The following is a 24050-nucleotide window of genomic DNA, read 5'->3' on the forward strand; positions in this document are numbered from 1 at the left end:
AGTGCTGGGATTAAAGGCGTGTGCCACCCCGCCCGGCTACACTTTGTATTTGTTTGGGATGTATTTGTATATAGGTTTGAAATAATTGAATTAGTCATATAACTTTAAATAAGTGAATTAATTGAAATATGCATAAAACATTATACCAGTGACAGATGTTATTAGTATGCATAAAACTAGCTAACTGTATATTTATTATGTTCCAAGAGATTTAAGAGGTGGAATAAATATATACACATAATTGAAAATAAAAGTAGAAAGATACGCCTTTATCTTAAGATGACTGGGAAATATATAAACTTAAAGAAATAATTCACTGAAATATTTTCACATTTTGTCTGCACACCAACTTAAAAACCTTTTTTTAAAAGTTAGAAATTAAAAAAATATAAATAGGCATTCACTCTAAATACAATTTAGAAACCTAGTAGCTTAGTAGGTGAGTGGACTCTTGCTCGCTGTGTTTTCTTGGAGAGCTCTGTCCCTGTTCTTGTGTCTGTGTGGCTGGGATTGCGATCTCCGTTGATGCTATCCTGTGAGGAGCTTTCAACTTTATCTCTGTAAATTGCATGGAACAAGTGCCTCTCTTATGCTAATACAGATCTAGAAAACACTGCACTGAATGTCATAGCACTCTCTCAGAAGACAAGTACAGATTTTAACTTATTCTCTTCCTGCGACTGACATTGGTGAGCTGTGAGAGGTGACTGCCTGGGCTCAGGGTTCTGCCTGTGTGCTTGCATGTCATCTGGCTAGGCCGCCTGCCCTTTCTGATGCTGCCTTTCTCATCTGGTTGATGGAGACTGTGACAGGGCCTTCCTGTAAAACTACACTGAAGAATGAAGTAAAAAGACACGTGAGGGATTTCCTACCCCTTTTAAGTAAATATTAGCTGTCGCTAACTGGTGCGTGGTTAATAGGTTTTAGTTGGCAGGCTTCTGAAGAAGATTGGTAGGAAGAATGAGTGAGGTGAATTGTTTGTGTTTTAGAAAAGCAGATGGAATTAATCTTTTTGTTTCACTAATTTCTCTTACTGGTATTTATGTTTTTAATTCCCCTTAGGTTTGAGATGTTATGTTCTCCTGGGTGGTTCTGGGAAAAACTCAAGAGGGAAAGCTGGGCTCAGCTCCAGCTGCCCAGTCTCAGATGCAGGTGCATGAGCCCTGTGTTCCCCCTGTCCCTGTCTGCTACACCCAGCTGGACTTTGCCTGAGGGAGGAAGGCAGCTGGGGTGGTGGCGCATCCTGTGTTGGCTGTGACTCAGGTGTGCCTAGAGAGAGGTTCGGCTTGTGGCCCTTTCTTCTCTCATACACAGTTCCTGTGCCAGTACCTGGCAGTTTGTGGCTAAACTAGGATCTGACATTCAAGGTACGTTCATCACCATGATCATTGCCGCTCTGCTCACAATAGCCAGGAAATGGAGTCAGCACAGATGTTCATTAGGTAATGAGTAGATACACAATGAAACGTGGGGTATGCACACAATTTTACTGAGCCTTAAAGAAAAATGAGCTTTTGTGATGAAATGGAGGAAGCTGGAAAACAGTCCATTAAGCAAGGTAGCCCAGGCCTCGAATGACAGCACTGCATGCTCTCAGAGTGAATCCAGCATTTTGCTTTACTATAAGTGTAGGTAGGAATGTGCGAGTGTGTAGAGCCCAGAAAAGAAGTCCAGGATAATGGAAGAAGGAAGCTCTAAGGAGGGCATGAGGAGAGTAATAGAACACATGAGACATGAGAGCAGAAGGCCAGGTGATTACTATGAGCAGACAGAGAGGCCAGAGCCATGGGACCAGCCAAAGCTAAGGACATGAGGAAGTGCCATAAAGAAACTGTTAGTCTGTATGCTGATTAAAAAAGTAAAATTATATTTAGAAAGGCCCAAATAATTGGCAAGTGGTGTGTTCATTTGCATCCGAGGATACATTTTCCTAGCTGAGGTCACAAGGAGTCACAGCTAGAGGGGTGTGTTGTCATAGGAATCTGAGCTATGCTGTACCTGGCCTTGGTCCAGAGGCTGACTCCGCATAGGTAAGCCATTATAGGGACGGTCCCTTAGGCTGTCGTAGTGACCTCCAGCATATTTGGGCACAAGAATGGCATCATTTTAATGTTTAAATTTAGTTTCCAATAGTGTCTAATTTTTGTAGCAACTTGTGTAAAATTTATTAAAAATAATGCCAGCATATGCTTAAGCGTTTTCATTACACAATCTAAGCACAAAGACATGCAGTACGTACACCCCAGATGTTACACAAAAGCCTTCCTTATACAAGGCCATAGATTGCTGAACTGCTGTGAGTTTTAGTGCAACTTAATGTTAGCTTGATTAGGAAACATTTTGAATCAAATAGAACAAAAATGACTACAAGCAGCATTTCCACATGCAGAGAGTATTGCAGTATTTAGAATGTGAGGTGGTCTGAGGGCACTTTTCTCTTGTCAGTGTGAATACTTAGTGGCAGTGTAGTCCCCATTATTAGGTCACTCAAGAACACATGTGTTCAGATAACCAAGTTGGAACTCTTCTTTCAGTGTATACCTATGTCAGGTCATCAGAATGACAGAAGTGACAGATATTTTTGTTTGTTTTTAAAGATTTATTTACTTATGTATACGAGTGCCCTATTTTCAAGGATGTCTGATAAACAGAAGAGGGTGTCAGAAGAGCCATCTCTCCAGCTTAACAAACATTATTTAAAAATTCAGTTTGCTACAGAAGTGGATGCTCACAGTCAGCTATTGGAAGGAACACAGGGCCTCCAATGGAGGAGCTAGAGAAATTACCAAGGAGCTGTAGGGGGCTGCAACCCTGTAGGTGCAACAACAATATGAACTAACCAGTACCCTCTGAGCTCGTGTCTCTAGCTGCATATGTAGCAGAAGATGGCCTATTTGGCCATCATTGGGAAGAGAGGCCCCTTAGTCTTGTAAACTTTATATAACCCAGCACAGGGGAATGCCAGGGCCAAGTAGTGGGAGTGGGTGGGTAGGGAAGCAGGGGCAGGGGGAGGGAGTAGGGAATTTTCGGGATAGCATTTGAAATGTAAATAAAGAAAATAATAATTAAAAAAAATAAAAATTCAGTTTGTTATATATAAAGTTATATGTCACTTTAAACTTTTTCTTTGTGCAGATCAGTGTTTAAACTCAGTGTCTTTATACTTGTAAACTAAAAAATGGTATTGTTCAGTCAGAGGGAAGGTCAGAGTTCTGTGGTTAGGAATACTGAAAGAGCTACCTAATTTGGTTTTGTCCTGAAAGTGTCATCAATCCGTAGTTGTAGTCGCAGAAGTGTCATTAAATAATTATATAAAGGACAAACCAAAAACAACACACCAGAGCTTCAAACACTGGGAAATGGTGAGTGAAATCAAGTACTTCCTGTAAGTGAACTGATAATTTCCTTAGCTTATTTTGACCATACAAAATATTACTTACAGGAAGTCTGGCTACCTTTCCAATTACGATAAAACGTCTCAGATGCAATACGAGACAAAATAATACATTAGGGGCTGGAGAGATGGCTTAGCTTCTCTGGTCTCTACAGCAGTGGCTCTCAACCTTCCTAATGCTGTGACTCTTTAATACAGCTCCTCATTTTGTGGTGACTCCCATTTTAAAGTTGTCTCCTTGATACTTGGTAAGTGTACTTTTGCTACTGTAATGGGCATAATGTAAATATCTAATACATAACCCTGAAGGGGTCCAGGCCTATAGATTGAGAACCACTATTGCTGCAGATCTGAGTTCAGTTTCCAGCATCCGCATCAGGCACAGTTGCCAGGATCTCCAGTTACAGAGATCCGGTGCCTTTGGCCTCTAAGATCTGTCACTGATTTGGCCTCTAAGATCTGTCACTGATGTGCACAAACCCCACCCAGACACGGACAGGCGAATAAAGATGAAATCTTAAAAATCAAAACCATCTAGAATTTATAAACATCAATATGTTAAATATCTTTAATGTTAAGCATAAGTGTTTACAGAATTTAGGCTGTTGTAGTTTACATTTTGGCCAATCAGTAGTCTAGATGATAAACTTATGGACCACCCCTGAATTTAAATTAAAGTTTGTTCTTGCCCCAGTATAGGGGAATGCCAGGGTCAAGAAGTGGGAGTGGGTGGGTAGGGGAGCAGGGGCCGGGGGAGGATATAGGGAATTTTTAGGATAGCATTTGAAATGTAAATAAAGAAAATGTCTAATAAAAAATAAATTAAAGTTTGTCTATAGCTTTTATCACTTTGATAAGCTATTTCTGAATTATAAAATACAATATCAGGTTTACTAATAGAGAGTTACCAATTTTTTGTGTTATAGAGCTAATGCATTTAATAGTGTCGAACATTAGTAAGTATATAAATATATTTGACCTGTTTAGTGTGAAGAATGAATGGAATAAACAACTAAATGGGAAGTAAAGAAAATAGCCTTTACTTTAAAATAATTTGTTTTAGACATTGGCAATAAAAAAATAAATCGAAGCTGTTTTGTTTCAAAACAAAAAGGCCAGACTTGTTGGTGCACACTTTCAGTGCCAGCACTTGGGAGGCAGAGGCAGGCAGATCTCTGTGTTTGAGGCCAGCTTTGCCTGTTTGGCAAGTTCCAGATCAGCCAGGGCTATATAGTGAGACCCTGTTTTAAAAACAAAACAAACACACACACACAAACAGCCCAGATGGCCAGCTAAGCTTGTGCTCATTTCTACAGTTTTAAAAAGTGGTAAGATGGTTCAGAAATGGGACTTTGCTGTTGGGGTTGTTAGAACACAGGCTTACTCCCTCCTGCCAGGAAGGAAAAGCAGGCTCTAGGTCAACCCCATCCTCCCCCACCATGGCTCTGTGTTCCCCTTAAGCTCCATAGGCAGCAGCAAGCAGCACTGGGTCTCCAGCCTGTGAAACAGCAGCACTGGGTCTCAGGCCTGTGAAAGAGCAGCACTGGGTCTCAAGCCTGTGATCGGACTCCTCGCTATGTTGTTGCCTATGGATCTCATCATGGAACCTTTTATTCTCTGCTCTGTATTTGCAAAGGAAGAAACTACAGTTCTTTGTTTATAGAAGTCTAATACCAACTCAATAGTGAAACCTCTCTGTGTTTAGCAGCAGATTGCATGTAGGAAGAAATGCACTATTAATCAGGAGGGACAATTTTGACCCTCTTGTGAGTTTATTGGACTACTTTTGATGCCACTCAGAACTAATACTGTAAACAGAGGATGGCAACTAAGAACAGGCTTCTAGAAGTTTCATGGTGTTTTAGAATTCATAAGTCATGGGAAGGTGTTCCTTGAGAACAAGCAAGCACTCATCTCCCCTTTAAAAGGAGGCCGGGGCCCCTCCAGGGTGTAGGTTTGTTCATACTTTGCTTTCCCAGGTCTATGTGTGGCTTGAATGGTGCTGTCTTTCTGGAACTTTGAAAGTTGCTTAGCATCATGGGATGCACGTTCAGCTGGATCACACTGTTCTTGCAGTCCGCTTTCAGGAGCATCCTTCGAAGGGCAAGGCTGTGCCGGTAAACCCCTTAAGTGTAGAGAGTTCAGAGACACGAGCAGTGGATGCTCTGAAGGATGCAGGGTGTGCTTGAGGACTCAGTCAGGTTGATAATGCTGTCTGCTCATGTTTGCCATTATCTTTGAAGAAGACAGCTGCTTGTCCCCTGAGCTCACCATCAGAGCTCTGTGCTGCAGTGGAGGTGCCAGTCATTTTAGGGGTGTGTTTTCATTTACCTAAGCTCCCATCATTCTCTGTCTGCTCCTTACTATCCCAAGGGCCTCATTCAAAGGTAGTTGGAGCTCTATAAACCAAGCAGTTGGGGGCCCGAGGTAAGAATTTAACTCTGGGTTAAGCACAAACCTGCTGTGTTTGCATCAGATAGTCCGAGTGAATGCCCAGTGCAATGGTGGTTAATGTAGAACATTGGAAATGCTCAAACAATGGAGATACGTGCCTGCGGTGGAAGACACTTTCTCCTTTCTCTTCGTTCACCCTGAGACCTCCTGGTTGATGAAAGGAGGAAGAGAGAGCTACTCATCACCTAGAGGGAAGGTTGTCACTTGAATTTTTCCAAAGCTTCAAATCCTGCTGTAGCCCTCTCCAGTTTGCCGGCCTGCCACAGTGCGGTTTAAAGGTTGCAGACAAAGCAAGTGCTCTCCCTTGATCCATCTGGGCCCCTCCCTCTGTCATCCGTCATTGTCAATGGGAGATGTATGTGTAGCAGCACAAGGGCAATGTCTGACCTCAAGGGTATTGGCTATGTTCTTAGAGAAGGTATTGTTTGTTCAGCCTCTTTGGAATCACTGCTCTAGGCGTCCCTGAGCCCCTGGCTGGGCATGGCTACAGACTGCAGGGAGAGAGGGAATATTCTGGTATTAAAACTACAGGAGCTATAGTCTCTCTGCCTAGTTCTGCTTTATCAATATATCCAGTCTCTTCTCTTTTTCATTTCTCCTATTTCTTTGGTCCAAGTACTTGGGGAGATTCTGAAAAAAGGGACACAAGTCTTGGGATCTCTTGGTTTTTACTCAATGACCATCGATAAGTAAATAATGAAAAAAAGAAAAGCGGATAAGATGCAACAAATTCATAGTCAGGAAAAAAAATGAAATAATGCTCCTTTCAAATACAGGGAGGTGGTTGGTGGAAAGAGTAAAGGCCAGGACAGGACAGGAGGATGGGAGCCCAGTGCCTGTAGTAGCACACAGAAGCTACTGGCTGCACCGGCCTGCCCAGGAAGAGTTGGACCATGCTGCCTGGAGGCTTAAGCATGTGCCCTGCCCTGGAGAGGGCAGCCCTTGTACAGGTATGGCCCACTACCCCAATGGCTGAACATACATTTGTCTCAGTGTTTCCCAGGAATGAACTGATAGTGACTAAATATTAATGGGAGAGTATCTGAGTTTTGTGAATCCCTCTGCATGAAAATGTCTCCCTTCCTATAAATATTACAATACTAGTTGTGGGGTTAGGAATGATCCAACTACTATCATCCCCAAATCTTACCTAAGAGTAGCTCCCTTGTTAACAAGGCGGTGTGGATTCAGTGCGGAGTAGCTAGGGTGGATTCCTTATCACGTACTGCCTGGGACCTAGGGTTTCCATCTGGACACTGGGCCCCATACCTTCTCTTCCTACAGCATATGGGATAGAGAATCAGGAGTGATCACATGAGATGACATGAATGATGGCACTGAAAGGTTATTTATTTCCCTGAAGAAGAAGAAGTGCTGGCTGGCCAGGGGATCACCGCGACTCACATCCGTATTATTGAGCTGCAGCTTGTGTTTTAACTCATTCAAAGATAAGTCCATCATTCAGCCTCAGCAGTGTGGGGTACCAGACACTCAGACCTGGAACACAGTGTTCTTTTCTGGTTAAAATCCCATTTGGGCAGAAATCTGAGTATCCAGTCTTTTCCCTCCTGCCCGTAACATTCTGGTGCCTTCTCTCCACCCCCCACCCGCCCATCTTTTTGGCTTACTGCAACCTGAGTGCTACTTTTTCTGGGAAAGCCTGATATTCCGAGTTCAGTTTTATAATTTAATGATAGAGAGTTTCCTTAGTAAACCAAATTTAGAATCCTAGAATGCTTATCTTATATCCAGACCTTGAACATAAAAGGCATTTTATACCCGCAATTGTTCATTTAATGAGCAATTGCGGAGTGCAGGCTGGTTAAGGGATTGAGCTATATGCACTATTATTGCAAGAAGTATTCCGAAATACCAGAAATAGGACGTAAGCTCTGATCAGGGAGACTGCGAGCACAATTACCTTCTTTTCAAATCCTTCTGTGACACTGCGGGAGGAAAAAGGACTTTGAAACTTGAAAGGAAAGAGCTTGCTTTCAACCTCAAAAGCTAGGAGGAAAGGGCTCTGAAATTTGCTCAGAATTCCCAATTCACCATTAGCCTGTTTCTTCCTTTAGCCTCAAGGCATTCTCCGCTTTTTGAAAAGATGTTAAGAAATTCAGTCACAATAGAGAGCCTAGTTTTGAACATGTTTCACTCGGTCCATTGAGGTCTGGGCTCCAGCCTTTGTGTGGGGTGAATTGAGCTGAGCGGCTAGCTGGTTGGAGAGAGGTGAATGAGAAGTCGCTGTGCAGTTGCAAATTCTGGCAAAGAAAAAAAAAAAAAGCTCACCCCTTCCTTTATTTTGTAATATGCATTCCTGTACAATCCTGCCAGTGGCAATATGTGGAGTTCAGTCTGTCCCTAAGTCAATATGGAGTACTTGGTTTATAGCAACTCTTGTTAAGTTTGTCTTGTAATTGAAGCTGCTGTTGACCTTGCTTGGGGGACCATTTGTAAAACCGTTTATTTAGCATAAACTGAAATAATAAACCCTCCTTCTCTGGGGCCGATTGTGATAGGGTGACATTAGTTTGATTTAATGATTACCCGCCTGACCCTTCTGCTGGAGAGGGAGGCTTGAATAGGGAGAGTTCACTTCCAGGCACTTGCAAAGAATACTAATGAGCTTGTTAAATTTAGCATGGCTCCAACCACTTTTAATTCCTCTAATGGGAGCTGCGCTGCCTGCAAGAGGGAGAGAGAGAGAGAGAGAAGAAAGGCCAAGAGATACTGAGAATGTTCCTAGAGAAGCTAAGTTTCTAGAAAGTAGATAGCCAGAGTCCAGGGACTGAGTTGTAAGTATCATCTGTTTGCTTACTTTACACCCCTACTCCACCCCACCCTACCCCACCCCATGCAGCTTTTACAGCAGTGGGCAAGAGAAGAGTAATGGCATTAAAATGGGTTTTCAACAACAGGGCAAAATGGGTGTTAATGGAGAGAGGAGCTAGCAGGTGTTCTTTGAGCTCCTAAACAGCCAATTTTGCAGTGAATGGAGGTGTCCTTCTTAATGATGGCTAGTGGAGTTTTGTTTCTGCATGGAAAGCTTTGTGTGAAACATGTCTTACATACTAGGTGAAAAGGACCTCGTGTCCCTGGTCCCAGGAGTTTGTGATCAAGTGTGCAGGAGTGTGTGTCCGGGTCTTCTTTCATAGAGCTAGGGTACGTCATGATAGCCGCCCTTACACAGTGTTTGTGCCCAGGCTGTGTTTGCTCTTTCTGAGTCTCTGATGTTAAGTTCTGACTCCCCGTGGGTTGATTGTTGAAGGAGTTCGGAAAAGCTAGGGGCAGTTTCTAAGAGGGTCATTCAGGGAGCTCTGTCCTTGGGTGTGGGTTCATCCAGGTCTACCTAAACACAGGTGACAGAAAGAAGGGGTTACCAGTGGGATTGTGGTGGCAGCACTTGAAGTAATTGTTCCCTTCCATTTCTGAGAAAATTGCATGTTTCAGCTTGACCCCCAAGCTTACAGCTTTTCAGCAGGGAAGCTCCACCAGTTGCTTGTGTTTGGCTGTTAAAGCCCATTGGCAGATGCTCCTGGAGCCCTGGGCTGTTTGCTTACGTTCTTGCTTCTGACTTCTGCTTGTTACCATGGTGGACAGTATGTTTCTGTCAATAATTTGGCCTAGTGTAGCCTGTCTGCACCGACTCTCAAACTTTATTGAACAGCTCTCCTCAGCTGAAGGAGATGAGACAGCTTCCGTCTTTTGGCACGCGGACGTGGTTGCTAAATTTATAAGAGTAGGCAGGAATATTGCCTGGGAGTTGCGCTTTCCTTGTGTACACAGAGCTCTCAAGTCTCTGAGCTGTTTGTATCTGGGAGCATGTGCGTTGTCTAGTTTGCATGTGAATGCCCATCAAAAGCAACACAGGGAGGTAAATTCATGAAGTGTGTGTGTCTTTTAGCATTTGGAGGCAGAGGGCTGTTGAGGAAAAGGTCACGGTGCCAACTGTGTACTAAAAGTTAAGGTTTCCTGATGGAAGTTTCTTTATTAAAAACATTCTTGCTTGCATTTAACTTTATGAAGTTAAAAATGCCCCCCCCTTTTTTTTCCTGTATCAATTATTCGAGCTGGTATGGCCTGTCCACACATGTTGGGATAGTTCTCATTAGCAATCTCATGACCACTGTGCTAGGAGGTAACCCTATCTTTTTCTGCCTTTCCTACTTTCTCCCTGAATATTGAAGGAACCTGACCGGGCTGAGACAATACTAACTATCCAGTTGGTAGCGGAGTTGTAGTCACATATTTGTCGTTAGAAGACATAACCACCACAGAACCAGAGTGGATGGTAGGGATGCAATTTTAAGGGAAAAAACCCCCGATGTCATCTGGGAGGCTGAGGCCATGGAACCCCACTTTAAACCTGGAATGGATTAGTAAGACTTGCTTACTCATGTTTCCCAGAGAATGCTAATTAGGCGGCACAGCCCCCCTGTAGATGGATTTTCTGTTCTACAGAATGAACCCCTTACCACTCTAAGTTAACTTTAGTCTGAAATTTTAAATAAAGGATTTCCTGAGCACAAATGAGTGGAAACTATGACTTGGGCCATTTGAAGGCTGTAGGACATTAAAAGAAAAATAATAATAAAAACAGTTAGTTTCAGTGTTTCTGACACTCATCCGCTTCTTTTCATAACTCTAAAGTCCTTTCTGTAGCCTGCAACCACACTGCTAATGAAGCTCTGGGGCAGACCCATGCTTGTGCATATGAACAGGGAGAAGAAAAATGAAGGCTCTTATTTGGTTATCTTTGGTAGTTTGTCTTAGAATTACCAGAAGCAATAATTTGAATTACTTTTTCAAAGATCAATGTGAAAATCTGGGGTTATTTCAAACTTTATGGGTTTTAGTTCTTATTTGATAGATTAAACTTGTGATTTACCCTTTACTTATGAGGTATCAGGTGAGAATCTGCACAAAACAATACAAAAATAATATTTCACAGTTGCTTTGTGGTGGTCAGCAGGTTTATTGTAAAGACTCCAGGATACCTCATCATGTTTTGCAAGGCATTTGGAGTAAAATAATTCATCATTTATTTTCAAGCTTCACGCACAAATAAGCTGAAACTCTAAAGTTGGTGTTGGCATTAGGTAAAATCGTGGTTGTAATCTCAGTTTCTAATAATATATAGTATGCATAGATCTGCTTTCCTCCAAAGCAAACCAAGGGCTACGGGAGTGTTAGACGTTAGCAGTAATCCTGGTTTGGTGTCCGTTAGCTCTACTTACGGATTACTTTGAAGAGAAGTTTGCACATTGAGATATGTTCAGTTTGTCCGAGATGCTCAACAACGATTATACCCACATAGTTATTTTTTTAAGGCTAGAGAATACAAAAGTTTTTCAGTTAGATATTTATGTTTTACCTGCACAGCTTTGTTTCTGTGAGCTCTTTCTGCCAGAGCAGCCACTGCTGGTTAAATGCGGTTCGTTTGGGGTGGATAGCTTACTTCATGTGATTGTAACAGGCAAGCGGATCCACCTGCTGTGAGTTCAGATAGCAGTTTGGTTGAAGTGTATGCCTGCCTTCTAGCAAACGTCACCCAGTCCCATTCACAGAGACCAGTGGTGTAGAGATGGGAAGTTCTTATAAGGTGAGCTCAAGTATTAGGGAATCTGTAAAGAAACTGTGTGTGGAGTTTCATCCTTCTGTTTCTTAGGTGTTTTGAGTCACATCTGAGCATGACAGGGAGCAACATCCCCAGGCCTTTCCTCCTTCATCTACACAGCCAGGTTACACCTGGACCATCAATCTCAACCAGCTTTCTTCTTGGTCCCCCGTTTTAGTGTATGGGCAGACACATGAAGTGTATCTTAGGAGGTTCTATGCTGTTCTTGATTGGTACCTTGGCCCTGATCACTAGGGGATTCTGAGTTTCATTTCTGGCCTTGTTAAATCTCTTGATGGGTTACAAATTTGATTCAGAAAAACAACAACAACAACAACAACAATGACAACAAAAATCAAAACAACAAAACAAAACACCACCACCCCCAAACCCACAACATTTCCTGCCTGGCTTTCTAATGTTATCTTCTATGAAACAAAGACACAGCACTTGTAGAGCCACCCAGAGCCCCACTGGGCAGTTGTACTTCCCAGTTCCCCAGGAAGTCTTGCTGCTTTAGTGGGGCAGAAAGAAACTAGGTGTTCACATGATCTGAGGTTGACAAAGCTGTCAGCCTGGGGTGGGCATGTAGGATAATGGTGTAGGATAATTTTGCAGAGAATCTCCACTGCATTATCTGCCCTGTACCACTTTTTACCTCAGGCTTACTCCTGCTTTACCCTTCCACGTATAATATTGGCCACCATTCATAGACAACTTTGTTTTGCAAGTATCCCACCACAGGTATGAATTTACAAGGTAGTCATGAAGGACAAAAGAAGCTTCTTTCCAACAGAGAGGCAGGGAGAGCTATATTGATGACTCTTTTATTGCTCCTTAAAGAAGATTCTGAAGTCTTTCATTTTCCTTCTTTTCTACAGAGGATGAAAGTCCTGGACAGATCTATCACCGAGAGAGAAGAAACGCAATCACTATGCAGCCTCAGAGTGTGCAGGGTCTCAACAAAATCAGTGAGGAGCCCTCGACGTCTAGTGATGAGAGGGCCTCGTTGATCAAGAAAGAGATCCATGGCTCTCTACCACATCTGGCAGAGCCCTCTCTCCCTTATCGTGGGACTGTGTTTGCCATGGATCCCCGGAATGGCTACATGGAGCCTCACTACCGTAAGTACTTCCTGCCAATTAGCACATTTTCTGAGAGACACAGGGTGAGGGTTGTATGTATGGTGTGTGTGTGTGTGTGTGTGTGTGCGTGCGTGTGTGTGCCCGTGCTTGCACATGAATATAAGGTATGAATTATCTCCTCTACATTTATAAAAAGTAAGTTTAATTTTGCGTTTTTTTTTTCCTACTTTTGATTCTCATCCATTAAGAGAGTGATAGTTTCTTGTATTCTAAGCAGTTTTAATTTTTTTCAGGGTATGGGGATTCAGGGGGATGATTTTGTTATGAATCCATATAAATATTTACTGGAGTTTGAACCCAATACGCTTTATCTGTGCAGGGATGCTGTTTGGGAAAATTTGGGTTGAGGATGGGAAACTGTTAAAGTGGGCTACATTAAGGCTTTCCATGGCAGTTCTCATTTTTAATGATTTGTGTGTGTGTGTGTGTGTGTGTGTGTGTGTGTGTGTGTAATAGTTTTGGGTATTCCCATGCTTAGTGATTTGTTGAAACAAACTAATTTTAAGAATTCAGTGCTAAATTTGTTACTATGGAAGTTTTTACTGTGAGCCCTACTCTCCTATGAGCCTGCCAGAGACACTGGATGTGGCCTCTCTAGTCCTAACTGAATTACAGAAATTAAGCAGGCTTCTCGGAGTGGAAGTCCATGACAATTCTTTTCAAAGGCAGCCTATAAGTTACATACATACGGGTTGAGTTTACCTCAGGCCTGTCTCTGGTTTAAGAATATAATTTGGCTCTGGAGTAATGAAAGTCATGTTGAGGTGACAAAGCTGGAAGCCCCTGATTACAGATTTATCACCTCGCCAGGATATAGGCTTGCCATTTAACCTTCCTGCCTCCAGTTCCAGATGATCCGTTGAGCTCTGGAGAAGGAGACTGGTGTGTTTCCCTTTTCCCACATCATTCAGAAATTTTAGTGTTTTAAGGCAAAAGGTCATTAACCAGATGACTGATTAGTGAGGACAGCTGATTAGAGCGTGTTATTTTGCTCAAGAAAGTGCCCAGGATAAAAGCTAATTTCATCCCTTCATTAGTTGGCTGGAAGCAAGGGGAAGGCTCACTCATCAGATCAAAGCGTCTCGCAGCAACCTTAAGTTCCAGCAACTGCTTCTCCCACCAGAATATAGTGTTGGAAAATATGGGTATGCAATAATTTCTAAGTAGAAAGGACATTTTATGTCAGAAGCATGAAAATATGGTTGTTTGGATTTTTTTTTTGGGGGGGGGAGGAGTGGTTTGGCTTTTAAAAAGTTAACTGCTTTTCTTGGAAAAAGAAAAACAACATCAAACTTTTCCCCCATTGATCCCATTATTGAAAAGGTGTCTGTTGAAGCAGAAACAAAGACAGAGGGGTTTGGACAACTGTTCTTCCTTCCTCCTTTCAGGTTTACTCCATTTTGTTTTTTCTTGACTTTTAGGAATGAAGATGTTGGTAGGATGTTTTACTTTTTGAAGTCTCTAGTTGTGTTTTTATTTGTGGTCTCTTTTGAGTATCATTCATGTAAAAACAGCAGGGATTCCTATACAGCCCCCACCTGGGTTTATATATCCTCATGCTAAGTACACTCAGTGTGTTGTTTAAGCTGCCCACAAGCTCCTCCCAGTGTTTTGTATGTCTGTGTGAACACAAGCTTTTCCCATCACAGTGATGTTTTGTTTTGTTTTGTTTTTTCCAGATGCCCACTAATTACTGAGGTGTTTAATTAGTCCAGACAGCTGATGAGCACTTCTTTCTATTGGCTGATGGTGGGGGAACCGTTAACTTTCTACCCAGTTTGCAGCTTGTTCTTGCTTCCTTTGTTTTAACAGTTTCTCACCCAGGCTTTCCAGGGACTGGCTTTCTCTTCCCTGGAACCCCTGTCCTCACCCAGTGGTCTGTGTGACCCATTTTCTGGCTCACCAAAGGATTGTTAACTAACACTGCCTGGAGATCAAATATTATGGTTTAGACTTATTTATTGCTCTCTAGTTTGAGGCTATCATACTTGTAAGTTGATTGTTCTTGTGATTTTCCTACTGGACTGTACCAAGTGAATGTAGAAGTAACCTTCCAGTCTTGAGCTGTAGCCCCTTGGCAAGTCAATGTTGAGTTCCCCACCCCCCAATGTTTTCCCTCCCTTGGGAACATTATGTAGATAGCTATGTACAGAAAGTCTAGAAAACTGAACAGATATGGGTTTCCATTGCAGTGCTTCACTTACAAGGCCCTGTGATCTTGACCCAGTGTCTTGACTCGCAAGAATCATTTTTTTTTGCTCTCAACTGTGTGCAGTGATATGACTGTCTCTGTGCCTTAGGGTTCTTCTGCAGCTGAGCCAAGGAGGTGATGGCTTACCGAACCCCAGCGCATGCTCAGTGCCTCCGATTATGAAGGCTTCTGTCTTCTTCTGTCTGTGCTTCGTTTTGTTTTTCCTCTTCCTCCACCACCATCATCATGTTGCTCCTGAAGCCATGCCATTTCTGAGACAGGGCATTTTGTTTTGTCTTGTTTTTCTGACCGACCCAGACACCTCTGCCTATAGATGGAGATTAGAAAATGAGTAGGCTCTAAACAGGAGCAAAGGAGGGGGCAGGAAGCATGCCTGTGACTTCTTTAGAGGCAGTCTTTCCCATTGAACCCTCGTTTATACTGGCTTTCCTCTTCTTTGTCAGTACAGACATTGAAAAGGTTTTAGGTTTTCTCTAGAGGTTATAACAGTCTAAATTTATGTAGCAAGTAAAAATATAGAAAAAAGCCGGGCGGTGGTGGCGCACGCCTTTAATCCCAGCACTCGGGAGGCAGAGGCAGATGGATTTCTGAGTTCGAGGCCAGCCTGGTCTACAAAGTGAGTTCCAGGACAGTCAGAACTACACAGAGAAACCCTGTCTCAAAAAACCAAATATATATATATATATATATATATATAAAGGTACAGTATTATTTGTTGATACACAGTAATTAAAAGATTCTAAACCAAGCTTATACCAGACAGGGTATGACCTTATTTTTCTAGAACCCTGTTTGGTTATTTAATCTTCTAGTTATACCAAGTGGTTTTTTTTTTTTAACGTGTTTATGATCAAATCTGCATACCTCACATGGACTTAATTATCCAGTCAAAGCTAATGACTAATGTGAGCTAAAGGTAATAAATGTCCTAAGAATTTAAAAAATGTATTTGAAAGAGGCATGAACTTTTATCCCACTTCTGTTTCTGTGGGTAAAGCTGTCTTCTGCAGTGCTGTCCAAGCCCACATGCATGGCAGGCCTTTAGAACTCTGTGCTCAGTAGCCTCTCTGTAGGCTATTCAGGCCTCTCGCCTGTGCTTGCCAGCTCTTTGAGACAGTTGGATAGAAAAGTCTCCACGAGTCCAGTGTAGCTGGCTATGTCAGTAATTCCTTCAATTCTCCATGGTTGGAAAATGTAGACTTTTCAAAATGCCTAATTTGTGCTTCTATATATACTAATTTTGTATTTCCAAAGTGTGGGTAGGTTTCCTGTAAGACAAGAAAAGGGGGGAAAACCCCGAAACATCTTTTTCCCTTCTGAAAGACATATGTAAAATTTTTATTGCATAAGATTTTATTATAATGGGTATGCAGTGCTTCATCCTCACAAACTATAGTTAGGCAGAATTCAAAGTACTTTAGGGTTTGTGGGTTTGACTTTAAAAATATGAAAAGAAAAGAAAAGAAAAGAAAGAAGAAAGCCTAGGGGTGGCGGGCACTTCAAACATTCCCAACATATGTTTGGAATAAAATCCACACGGTGGGGAGAGGGGGGTGCTCTCCCATGAAGGGTAGCTGTAGATGAGCTGTATATCAGGCAAGAGAATAAGCATGCAAGTTGCATGGCTCAGACATGATGCGGTGCTAACAGCCTCTTGGCCACAACATCACTCACATGTTATAGTTTGGGATACCTTGCGGGTGTGTGTGTGTGTGTGTGTGTGTGTGCTAGATTTAGGGATCTTATCTGCTTATACCAGAGTCAGGCTAAGAGACTCCATCTCTTGCCCCAGGATTGCTGAGCAAAGTTTCTCTCCTGCTGCCCCATCTGTAGCCAGATATTTCAAGCCACTGTCACTCGCTGCTTTCATTTAGTGCCGTCCATTTATTGTTTTATAAACCTGGAAAGGCAGGTGACATAATAGTTCAAGCATTCCTTCTACCCCAAGTGACACTAACTTTTATTCTCTTCCCTTTTACAAAAAAACACGTGTCTCACTGTCTTCCTTCTCACGTCCAAGGGTGTAGTGTTTGTAGCCGTCTCTGTAGGGTTCTGTCTGTGTGAAGTTTGTAGGGTGTGGTGTTGTAGCTGTCTTTGTAGGGTTCTCTCTGTGTGTGTGAAGTCTGTTGAAGTCACTGAGCATGTCATAGGGGTCTCTCTCTTTTTTTTTTTTTTTTTAATGGAGCTGAAAGATTTCTTTCAGAAGTTCAAGTCTCCATCATAGTTTTATAGTTGTGCACAGACTGCTTTTTTTCCCTGTACCTCCCCTGCTCACAAGTAGTAATTCTTCATGGAAAATATGATGCATTCTTGCATGCAAATGCTTTGATTGAAAACACACCACTAGAATTCTCCCTTACGTTACCCAGCTCAAATGACAGAACTATTAGTTGCTAATTAGCAAAACCTGAGGAATTAGCTTAAAGAAAAGAAATGGAATTTTTAATTGGCTTGCATTTATTTTCTGTAGAAAGCTATTGTGCTGAGCCCACTTGTAGTCTTGTGTGCTTAAAAAAAATTTAAAAAGCACATGCAAAGTGGTTTTTTTTTTTTTTTTCTTACCTGTCTGTCTTTGTGTTAGCTCACTTTCCACAGCCTTAGAAATACATCTGTGACTGAGGGAGGGGGGGAGGATCCGTATTTTACATATTTAATAGGCGCACCTGCTCACATTCCTTCTACTTTGCAGTTGTCATCTTGAGACTGTAGAGATAAAAATGCCTACAAGGCACAAATGAACAGTTTGGTGTTGACCGAACTGCAAAGGTAGTGACAGTTCCCTGAGCACAGAGTTCCAGCCTCATCTAGATTATCTTTTCCTCCTTGGAGAACTGCTGATGAGCCAGGAAGGGTGTTTGCTTTCCTTACTGAATGTTAGATTGTTTAAGTCGAGGGGCTGTTGAGGGCTCGTTCTGGGGGTTGGCGGGTGGGCTCTGCTGACTATTTTGCTTCCTAGCTTTGTGGGGAGGGGAGGAGTGAGGCTGACAGAAAGAGTCTCCAAACCCTTGCATATCTGCTATTTATGATCTTAAGACGCTGCTTTTTGTATCTTTTCTCAAAAGTTCGATGTTGCACTGGTGCTTGCTTGCAGGGGACCCAGGATAGAAACAGTGAGTTATTGCTGTGGAGTCTTACAGCTACATTCATAGCTACCTTACAAGGTGACTAAAACATGATGGAAGTGGGAATAAGTCTAGCATTCTGGCTTTGAACTTTTCCTAAGGAAGTTTGAGAGTTGGCGAGTAAGAGGAGGACCAGGTAACTAAGAAAATAATGGTAGCATTTGGAGAAATGCTCCAAATTATGATTATGATTAGCTCTAGCTATAGATTTTGGGAAGACAACTTACTAGAAAGCCACACAGATGAGAAAAGGAAAGAAAAGGAAGCCATGTTTTCTTGTGGCAATCACTTAGCCTGTAAGAAGATGGCTAACCCCTCCCACACCTCCAGGTTACATCCCTTCACATCAGTCAGCACTGGCTCCCTGTGGACCTTGACTCTGATCCTCTCTGCCTTCTGGTTCTGCTCATGTGGGTGATTGACCTAGAGCAGCTAGGTATGATTCCATCAGGTACATCTAACAGGATGCCTTCCCATCCTGGACACTGAAGAGCCATGGGGGTCATTTTTAAACACATTGTTATTGCTTTCCTTTGGTTGTCGTTCTCCTGAAGCCACATCTCTTTTGGAATATTGTGATCAGGTCAAAGGCTGTGCTTGGCTTTTACGTTCACGAGATTCTTCTGGGAAAGTTGGGGAGAAGGCCTCTATTCTACCATAGCAGGGAATGTAGTTAGGAACTGTTGCTTGGCCTTGGCTATGTTAGAGATTAAAGACCTCCAGCCTGCCCAACGGAGGTTACTGTGTGGAAATTGGAAGAGATGCATTTCCTTCTGTTGTTTTCTTAGGGTTAGTCATTATGTGCTGTATAGCCCCCTCTGTATAGACCTATAATGTTGCTGGGATTCCCATGAAAGATGATTTGTAGCCCTTTGGAATTAGTTGACAGGTTATACACAGAAGGCATATGAAAGCTTTTTTTTTTTTTTTTTTTTTTTTTTTTTTTTTTTTTTTTTTAATACTGTGCAGCTAGCACAGGAGAGCCGCCTGTCTTAGTTGACGTGACACTCATGCAAGATGGGACTGCTGGGTGTTTTCTCTGAAGCCGAGGGAAGCGTAGTACTGCTTGCCCTTTTCTTCAGTAACCACAGTAATTCACGATTGTGGTAATAATGTCCCTAGTGATCCTTGTCCGGTGTGTGTGAAGTCGATGTTAATGAGACCTCCCATCACAGCTCAGCTCAGGAGCAAGAATACAGTTGTCTAAAATTGTCACGTGACTTTTACACCCTTCTTAATTTGGCACCAGCCCAAACGGCCCTCTCCTAGGGTCCTTTCCCTCCAGTCCTTCTGTTTGGCTCCCTTCTTTCTAACCTTAGAGTAAAGCATGAAAACAATGACTCCTGCCCCTTTCCAGCTTCTAATGGAAGCAACATTCTCCATGGCCCTCCTCCTTTTTCTTGTATAATTAAAGAATGTTACCTTTGATGTCTCTGGAAAGCTGCGTCTCCCATCCTGCGTTGGCTTTCTTGATCTTGCATCTATAAATTTGTGCTGTGTCCTCACACTTCTCCATGAAAGGGCTCCATTTTTCTCTCTTCTGCCTTTTCACAGTTTGGATTAATACAGAGTAACCAATTTGGTCTTTTATTGCAGCCCTGGTGCAATAAAACAGTTTAGGTTCTTGTAGCATACTTTCTAAGTTATTTGGGCTTGGTTTTGGTCTCCCGTAAATAAGATCTTTTCACCTTCCTAGAGCCATCCTGTCTTTTGGGGGACTGAAATTTCCCACTGGCCTCTATTTCAGATGAATGTCTTCATCCTAGAACAAAGAGAAGAAAATTTTTTCTTATTGATGGATTTGACTGTCCAGCCTTTTTTGACTGTGTCTGTCACTTGTTAAGTGAGCATGTACTTACTGTATGGCCCAAGTGCTGCAAAACACAGAACAAAAGAGCAGTCCCCTGACTCTGCGGATGATGGAGACCAGCAGACCAAGTCACTGAGGGAAAGACAGTGTGGTGTTCTTCAGGGGTATGTTAGACACACAGCTCCTCTGGACATTGGTTTGTCAACATCTTTCTGTCCTTCTCTCTCCCAGGGTGAAGCTACCCTCTGCCCACAAAGGTTTCTTTAGTTCCCCCTGGGTATCAGTCCTCAGCCCAGAAAACTTTCTGAAGGAGGTAGAAGTCATGTACTACTAAGGGAAAGACAGGAAGAAAGACACATCTAGATCAAGGGGCATTCTCACTGGCCAGGAGGCCACAGAAAGCCTGCTGTCCAGGGGGAGCTAAGCAATATTTTTGGGCAGAGGGTGGCTTCACCATGGGAGAGACAAGGGGAGAGAGATGTTGGGAAACCAATGTCTTGAGGAGCTGTCTTCTCAGCATCAAATCCAGGCTGATCCCAAGGACTTGGCACATGGCTTTTGTGAATTAACAAACCTCTGGCTAACTCCAATATTGCAAACTGGGAGGTTTTCTGCCTCAGAGACTTGCGTTTACCCCATGATGAGGATTTACCTAGTCCCCCTGATCCCACAGTTTACCTTCTGGGACTCGCCTGGCTGACTGCTCACTCCTACTTCTGGCAGCATTTTATATTTTCATATGAAGACAACATAATGCCACTTTCCCTTGCTCTCCAACTGTTGCTCTTGTATGTACTAGGTGACCCCAATAATCACAGTGTATTGAACCCAAATTACAAGTCCCAAACATGGGAAATCATGTGCTCGCTTTTCAAAGAACTGAGTATTCTGTATGAAGACAGTTTTTACCTTCAAAACCTCATTTTCACAATGAGAAAACTCAAAACATTGTGTTTGTTTTATTGGGAAGCTCCCAAATCAGCATAGGACAGTCAAGCCAGGAAATCCTTAGGGAGGACCTTTGTTCCGCTGGAGATGGTGCCAGCAATGACTGGGCGGTGAAGCTGGGGATCCAGTAGCCAAAATGTCAGAGAAAAGAAGAACAAAGACTCACATTAGTGGAATGAGCCTTCAGTCCCCCTGGCCTAACATAATCTGATGGGAGATGCTGGAACCCTGGAGGAGGAGACACTGGCCTCCCTGTGGGGGTCTTGGTTCTAATCAGCAGACATTGTACTGGTCAGTGGGAGACCACTCTAGGGAGCGGGTGTTTACCTTGTCCACTGGGGGGACCCAAATCTACATGCTGATTGTACTCTGACTGGAGGGTGGAATTGAAGGAGGAGCCTGTTTCCTAGGAAATATAAAGAGAAGCAGAGAAGTGTACATAGGGGTGCAGAGAAACAAACAGCCCCTCTTCTTTTGACTTGCCTTCTTGGGCTAATTCTACTTTCAAATTGGGCAGGACTTCAGGCTCTCCTCCTTGTTTCTGGTTCTCCCCTTTGTTAGGAACGCTCTCCCCCACCCTCCACCCCACTCCCATCCTCCAGTTCTCAGGGCTAGAAGGGAATTGCATAATATGGTGGTTTTCTTGTGGCCTTATTTCCTACTAGAAGGACTGTGATCCCTTCCAACTCCGACTCTCTTTTTTCCCTCCCCACTACTAAAATGCCTTTAGCCACAAAGGCTTCTTTCCAGGCCCCCATGTAGTAGAACTCTCTTTGGCCTTTGCAAATGGTTCCTTTCTCTCTAGACTACTCTTCTAACCTCTTTGCCACAAGACTGTTGTAGTGTCATTTCCTCCAGGAGACCCTTCAGGACTATGTAGATTGATCATTTCAACCCTGTACACAGCCTACTTAATATGCAGCCCCCCCTCCACACACATACACAAAGACATCTAGGGGATGAATTTTTATATAGCTCCCTTTATCATTGATATTTTTGATAACATTATGTATCTATTACATTACTGTAAATTGATTACCTAGAGACATAGCAGTTTGGAACACCTTTCTCAGATTCCTTTCTAGGACTCAGTACCCCTAGATGACTACACTGACATGACCTGTGCAAGCAAATAGCACTTGAAATTTTTCTTCATTTCAAAAACTAAGTTTTTTGATAGTCTGCTGTGACTGAGACACTGTCCAGGATGGACAGTAATTGCCATATCATGTCCTTGCTCTCAAAGCTGCTGAGAGGAGACACATACCAAATACCAGAGACCTCAAGAAGGAACAACAGATAGTCCCCTGTGGATGGTACAGCTGGAGATGTGTGGTTGTTGCTGCTGCTGTGAATGTGTGTGTGTGTGTGTGTGTGTGTGTGTGTGTGTGTGCGTGTGTGTGTATGTGTGTAGGGGGGTGTATGGAGGTGTATGGGGGTAGAGGGCACCTTGCTCAGGAACCAGAAGCCACAAAGTTGAAGTGATAGTCTAAGAAGGGACAAGTGTGGTCCTGGCCATGAAGTGGAATGGTCTGGGTAGACAAGTGGGAGGTTTGGTTGATCTGGCAAGGGGTGGGTAGAATGTAGAAAGAGTGCACACCTAGCCAGCTGATGTAGCTGCCCACCTAGGAGACTCCCGCCTCAGACACTGGCCCAGACGTGGAGCCCCCCCCTCCAAAAAACATTTTATAACATAGCCTCTACCCTTGAACTTCTAAATTTACGTAATTTCATGAGATGTTGTCAAGCCTTCTCCTTTGATAGATGAGGATATCAAAGCCCAAGGGAGCTGAAAAATTTGCCTTTTCTATAAGATTGAGAAAAGGCTAAACTGAGGTTTGAACCCAGTTTTACTTAAAATCTGAGGTTCTTCACTTGTGATTAATAACTGACAATTTTAAAGATGGTCCAAATCTATGCAAGGGCCAGGTTTAATGGGCAGTGTGTCAGACTGACTAACTAGAAGAGACTTAGAAACTTTGTCTTAAGACCCTAGTATGGAGGAGTGACAGTGGCTTTAGGTAGATTTGGGGTGCAGGTGTTTTTGGGGTGTTGTCTGGGTACAACACTAGGATGAAGAAGCTTGTGGTTCTTTGTTATTTGGCTCCATCCTAGTGCTTGGGTGGCTGGTTCCAGTCATTCTTCCCCTCCCTGCCACCACCACTGCCACCGCCACTGCCACCACCAAAATATTTTAATTTATGTTTTGATGTGTGTATATATGTGAGTTCACACATGCAAATGTGGTAGCTGTGGAATCCAGAGAAGTAATCACATTCTCTGGACTGAAGTTACAGGGCGTGGCATGGGGCACCAAACTCAAGTCCTCTGCCGGAGAAGTGTGGCTTCTTTGCCGCTGAGTCATCTCTTCATCCCTAATTTTGGTCATTTTTATATTTGTGTTCAAGTGGGTCTGATGTGGGTGATCATGAGGAATTTCTAGTTAATTAATACTTTCTCAAAGAAAGTGAGGTTACACATAACTTAATTATAGGAAAGCTCTGGGTTCTCTCTGTGCTCCATTAGCAGTCACAGTAGGCGCCTGTGTGGAATACTTACTTGGCTGATCGTTGTTCTGAGGACCTCACTAAACAACTTTTGTTTGTTTGTATAGAAACATTGAGGGTCAGCTAGATCATGTGACCACTTGAAGCTGAGCTCCAGGCCTGGGGTCTGGGATGAAGGAAGGAGGTCCTGGGTGTATGGCTTTTCTACTTTGTTCCCCCAATTGTGCTCTTTTACTGATTTCTCTTGATGGTACAGTAGTAGCACTGGGAACACAGGGCCTCTCTTTGGATCAAGGATCTCTTATTATTTGAACTCCAGTTCTAAAGAGCAGTGACTATGTACTAGGAACTTTGCTATATCAACAAATGGCACAATAACTGGTGTTCTTTATACATTTTCTGTACATAGAGCCACCAGTAACACCAAGGTCACTCAGTGATGCTCAATCTGTCCTTTTCGGTGGCTTTTCATAGGGCAGCAACCTTTCCCTGCATCAGCAGTGGAGGAAGTGGAAGGGACAGTGTACCAACTTTAGCTAAATACTTGGGGTTTTTTGTTTGGAGGGGTGCAAAGTGGGAGTCACCTAAATGTCCAGTCGTCTCACTAAGATGGGCAGGACACTTACTGTTTTTTGACTTTGGCACCTCAGATAAATGATTGAGGGACCAGAAGGATAATTTATGAGAAAAGATGAAAAAGACAATGTCGATGACAAAGCTTGTATAGGCTGAAGCCAGACATGGCAACTCCCGACCAGTCACTGGAGAAAGACACTGAGTGGAAAAATCTGTGGCACCAACTGAGGAAGCCTCTGGCATCTTCTGCTTATTCAGGGACCTG

At 43.0% G+C, this 24050-nt stretch overlaps 1 protein-coding gene across 2 annotated transcripts in view; it reads left to right on the forward strand.

The window, feature by feature from the left end:
- Gli3 (GLI family zinc finger 3) overlaps positions 1 to 24050 on the forward strand; it is a 272053-nt gene that overhangs the window by 72422 nt on the left and 175581 nt on the right. For both annotated transcript variants that reach the window (XM_021215188.1, XM_029547461.1), the window contains exon 3: positions 12347 to 12589. In XM_021215188.1, coding sequence (XP_021070847.1) covers positions 12347 to 12589 — 243 coding nt within the window. The remainder of the gene's footprint in view (positions 1 to 12346; positions 12590 to 24050) is intronic.

The sequence above is a fragment of the Mus pahari genome, chromosome 16 (assembly GCF_900095145.1).
Source record: "Mus pahari chromosome 16, PAHARI_EIJ_v1.1, whole genome shotgun sequence".
NCBI lineage: Eukaryota > Metazoa > Chordata > Mammalia > Rodentia > Muridae > Mus > Mus pahari.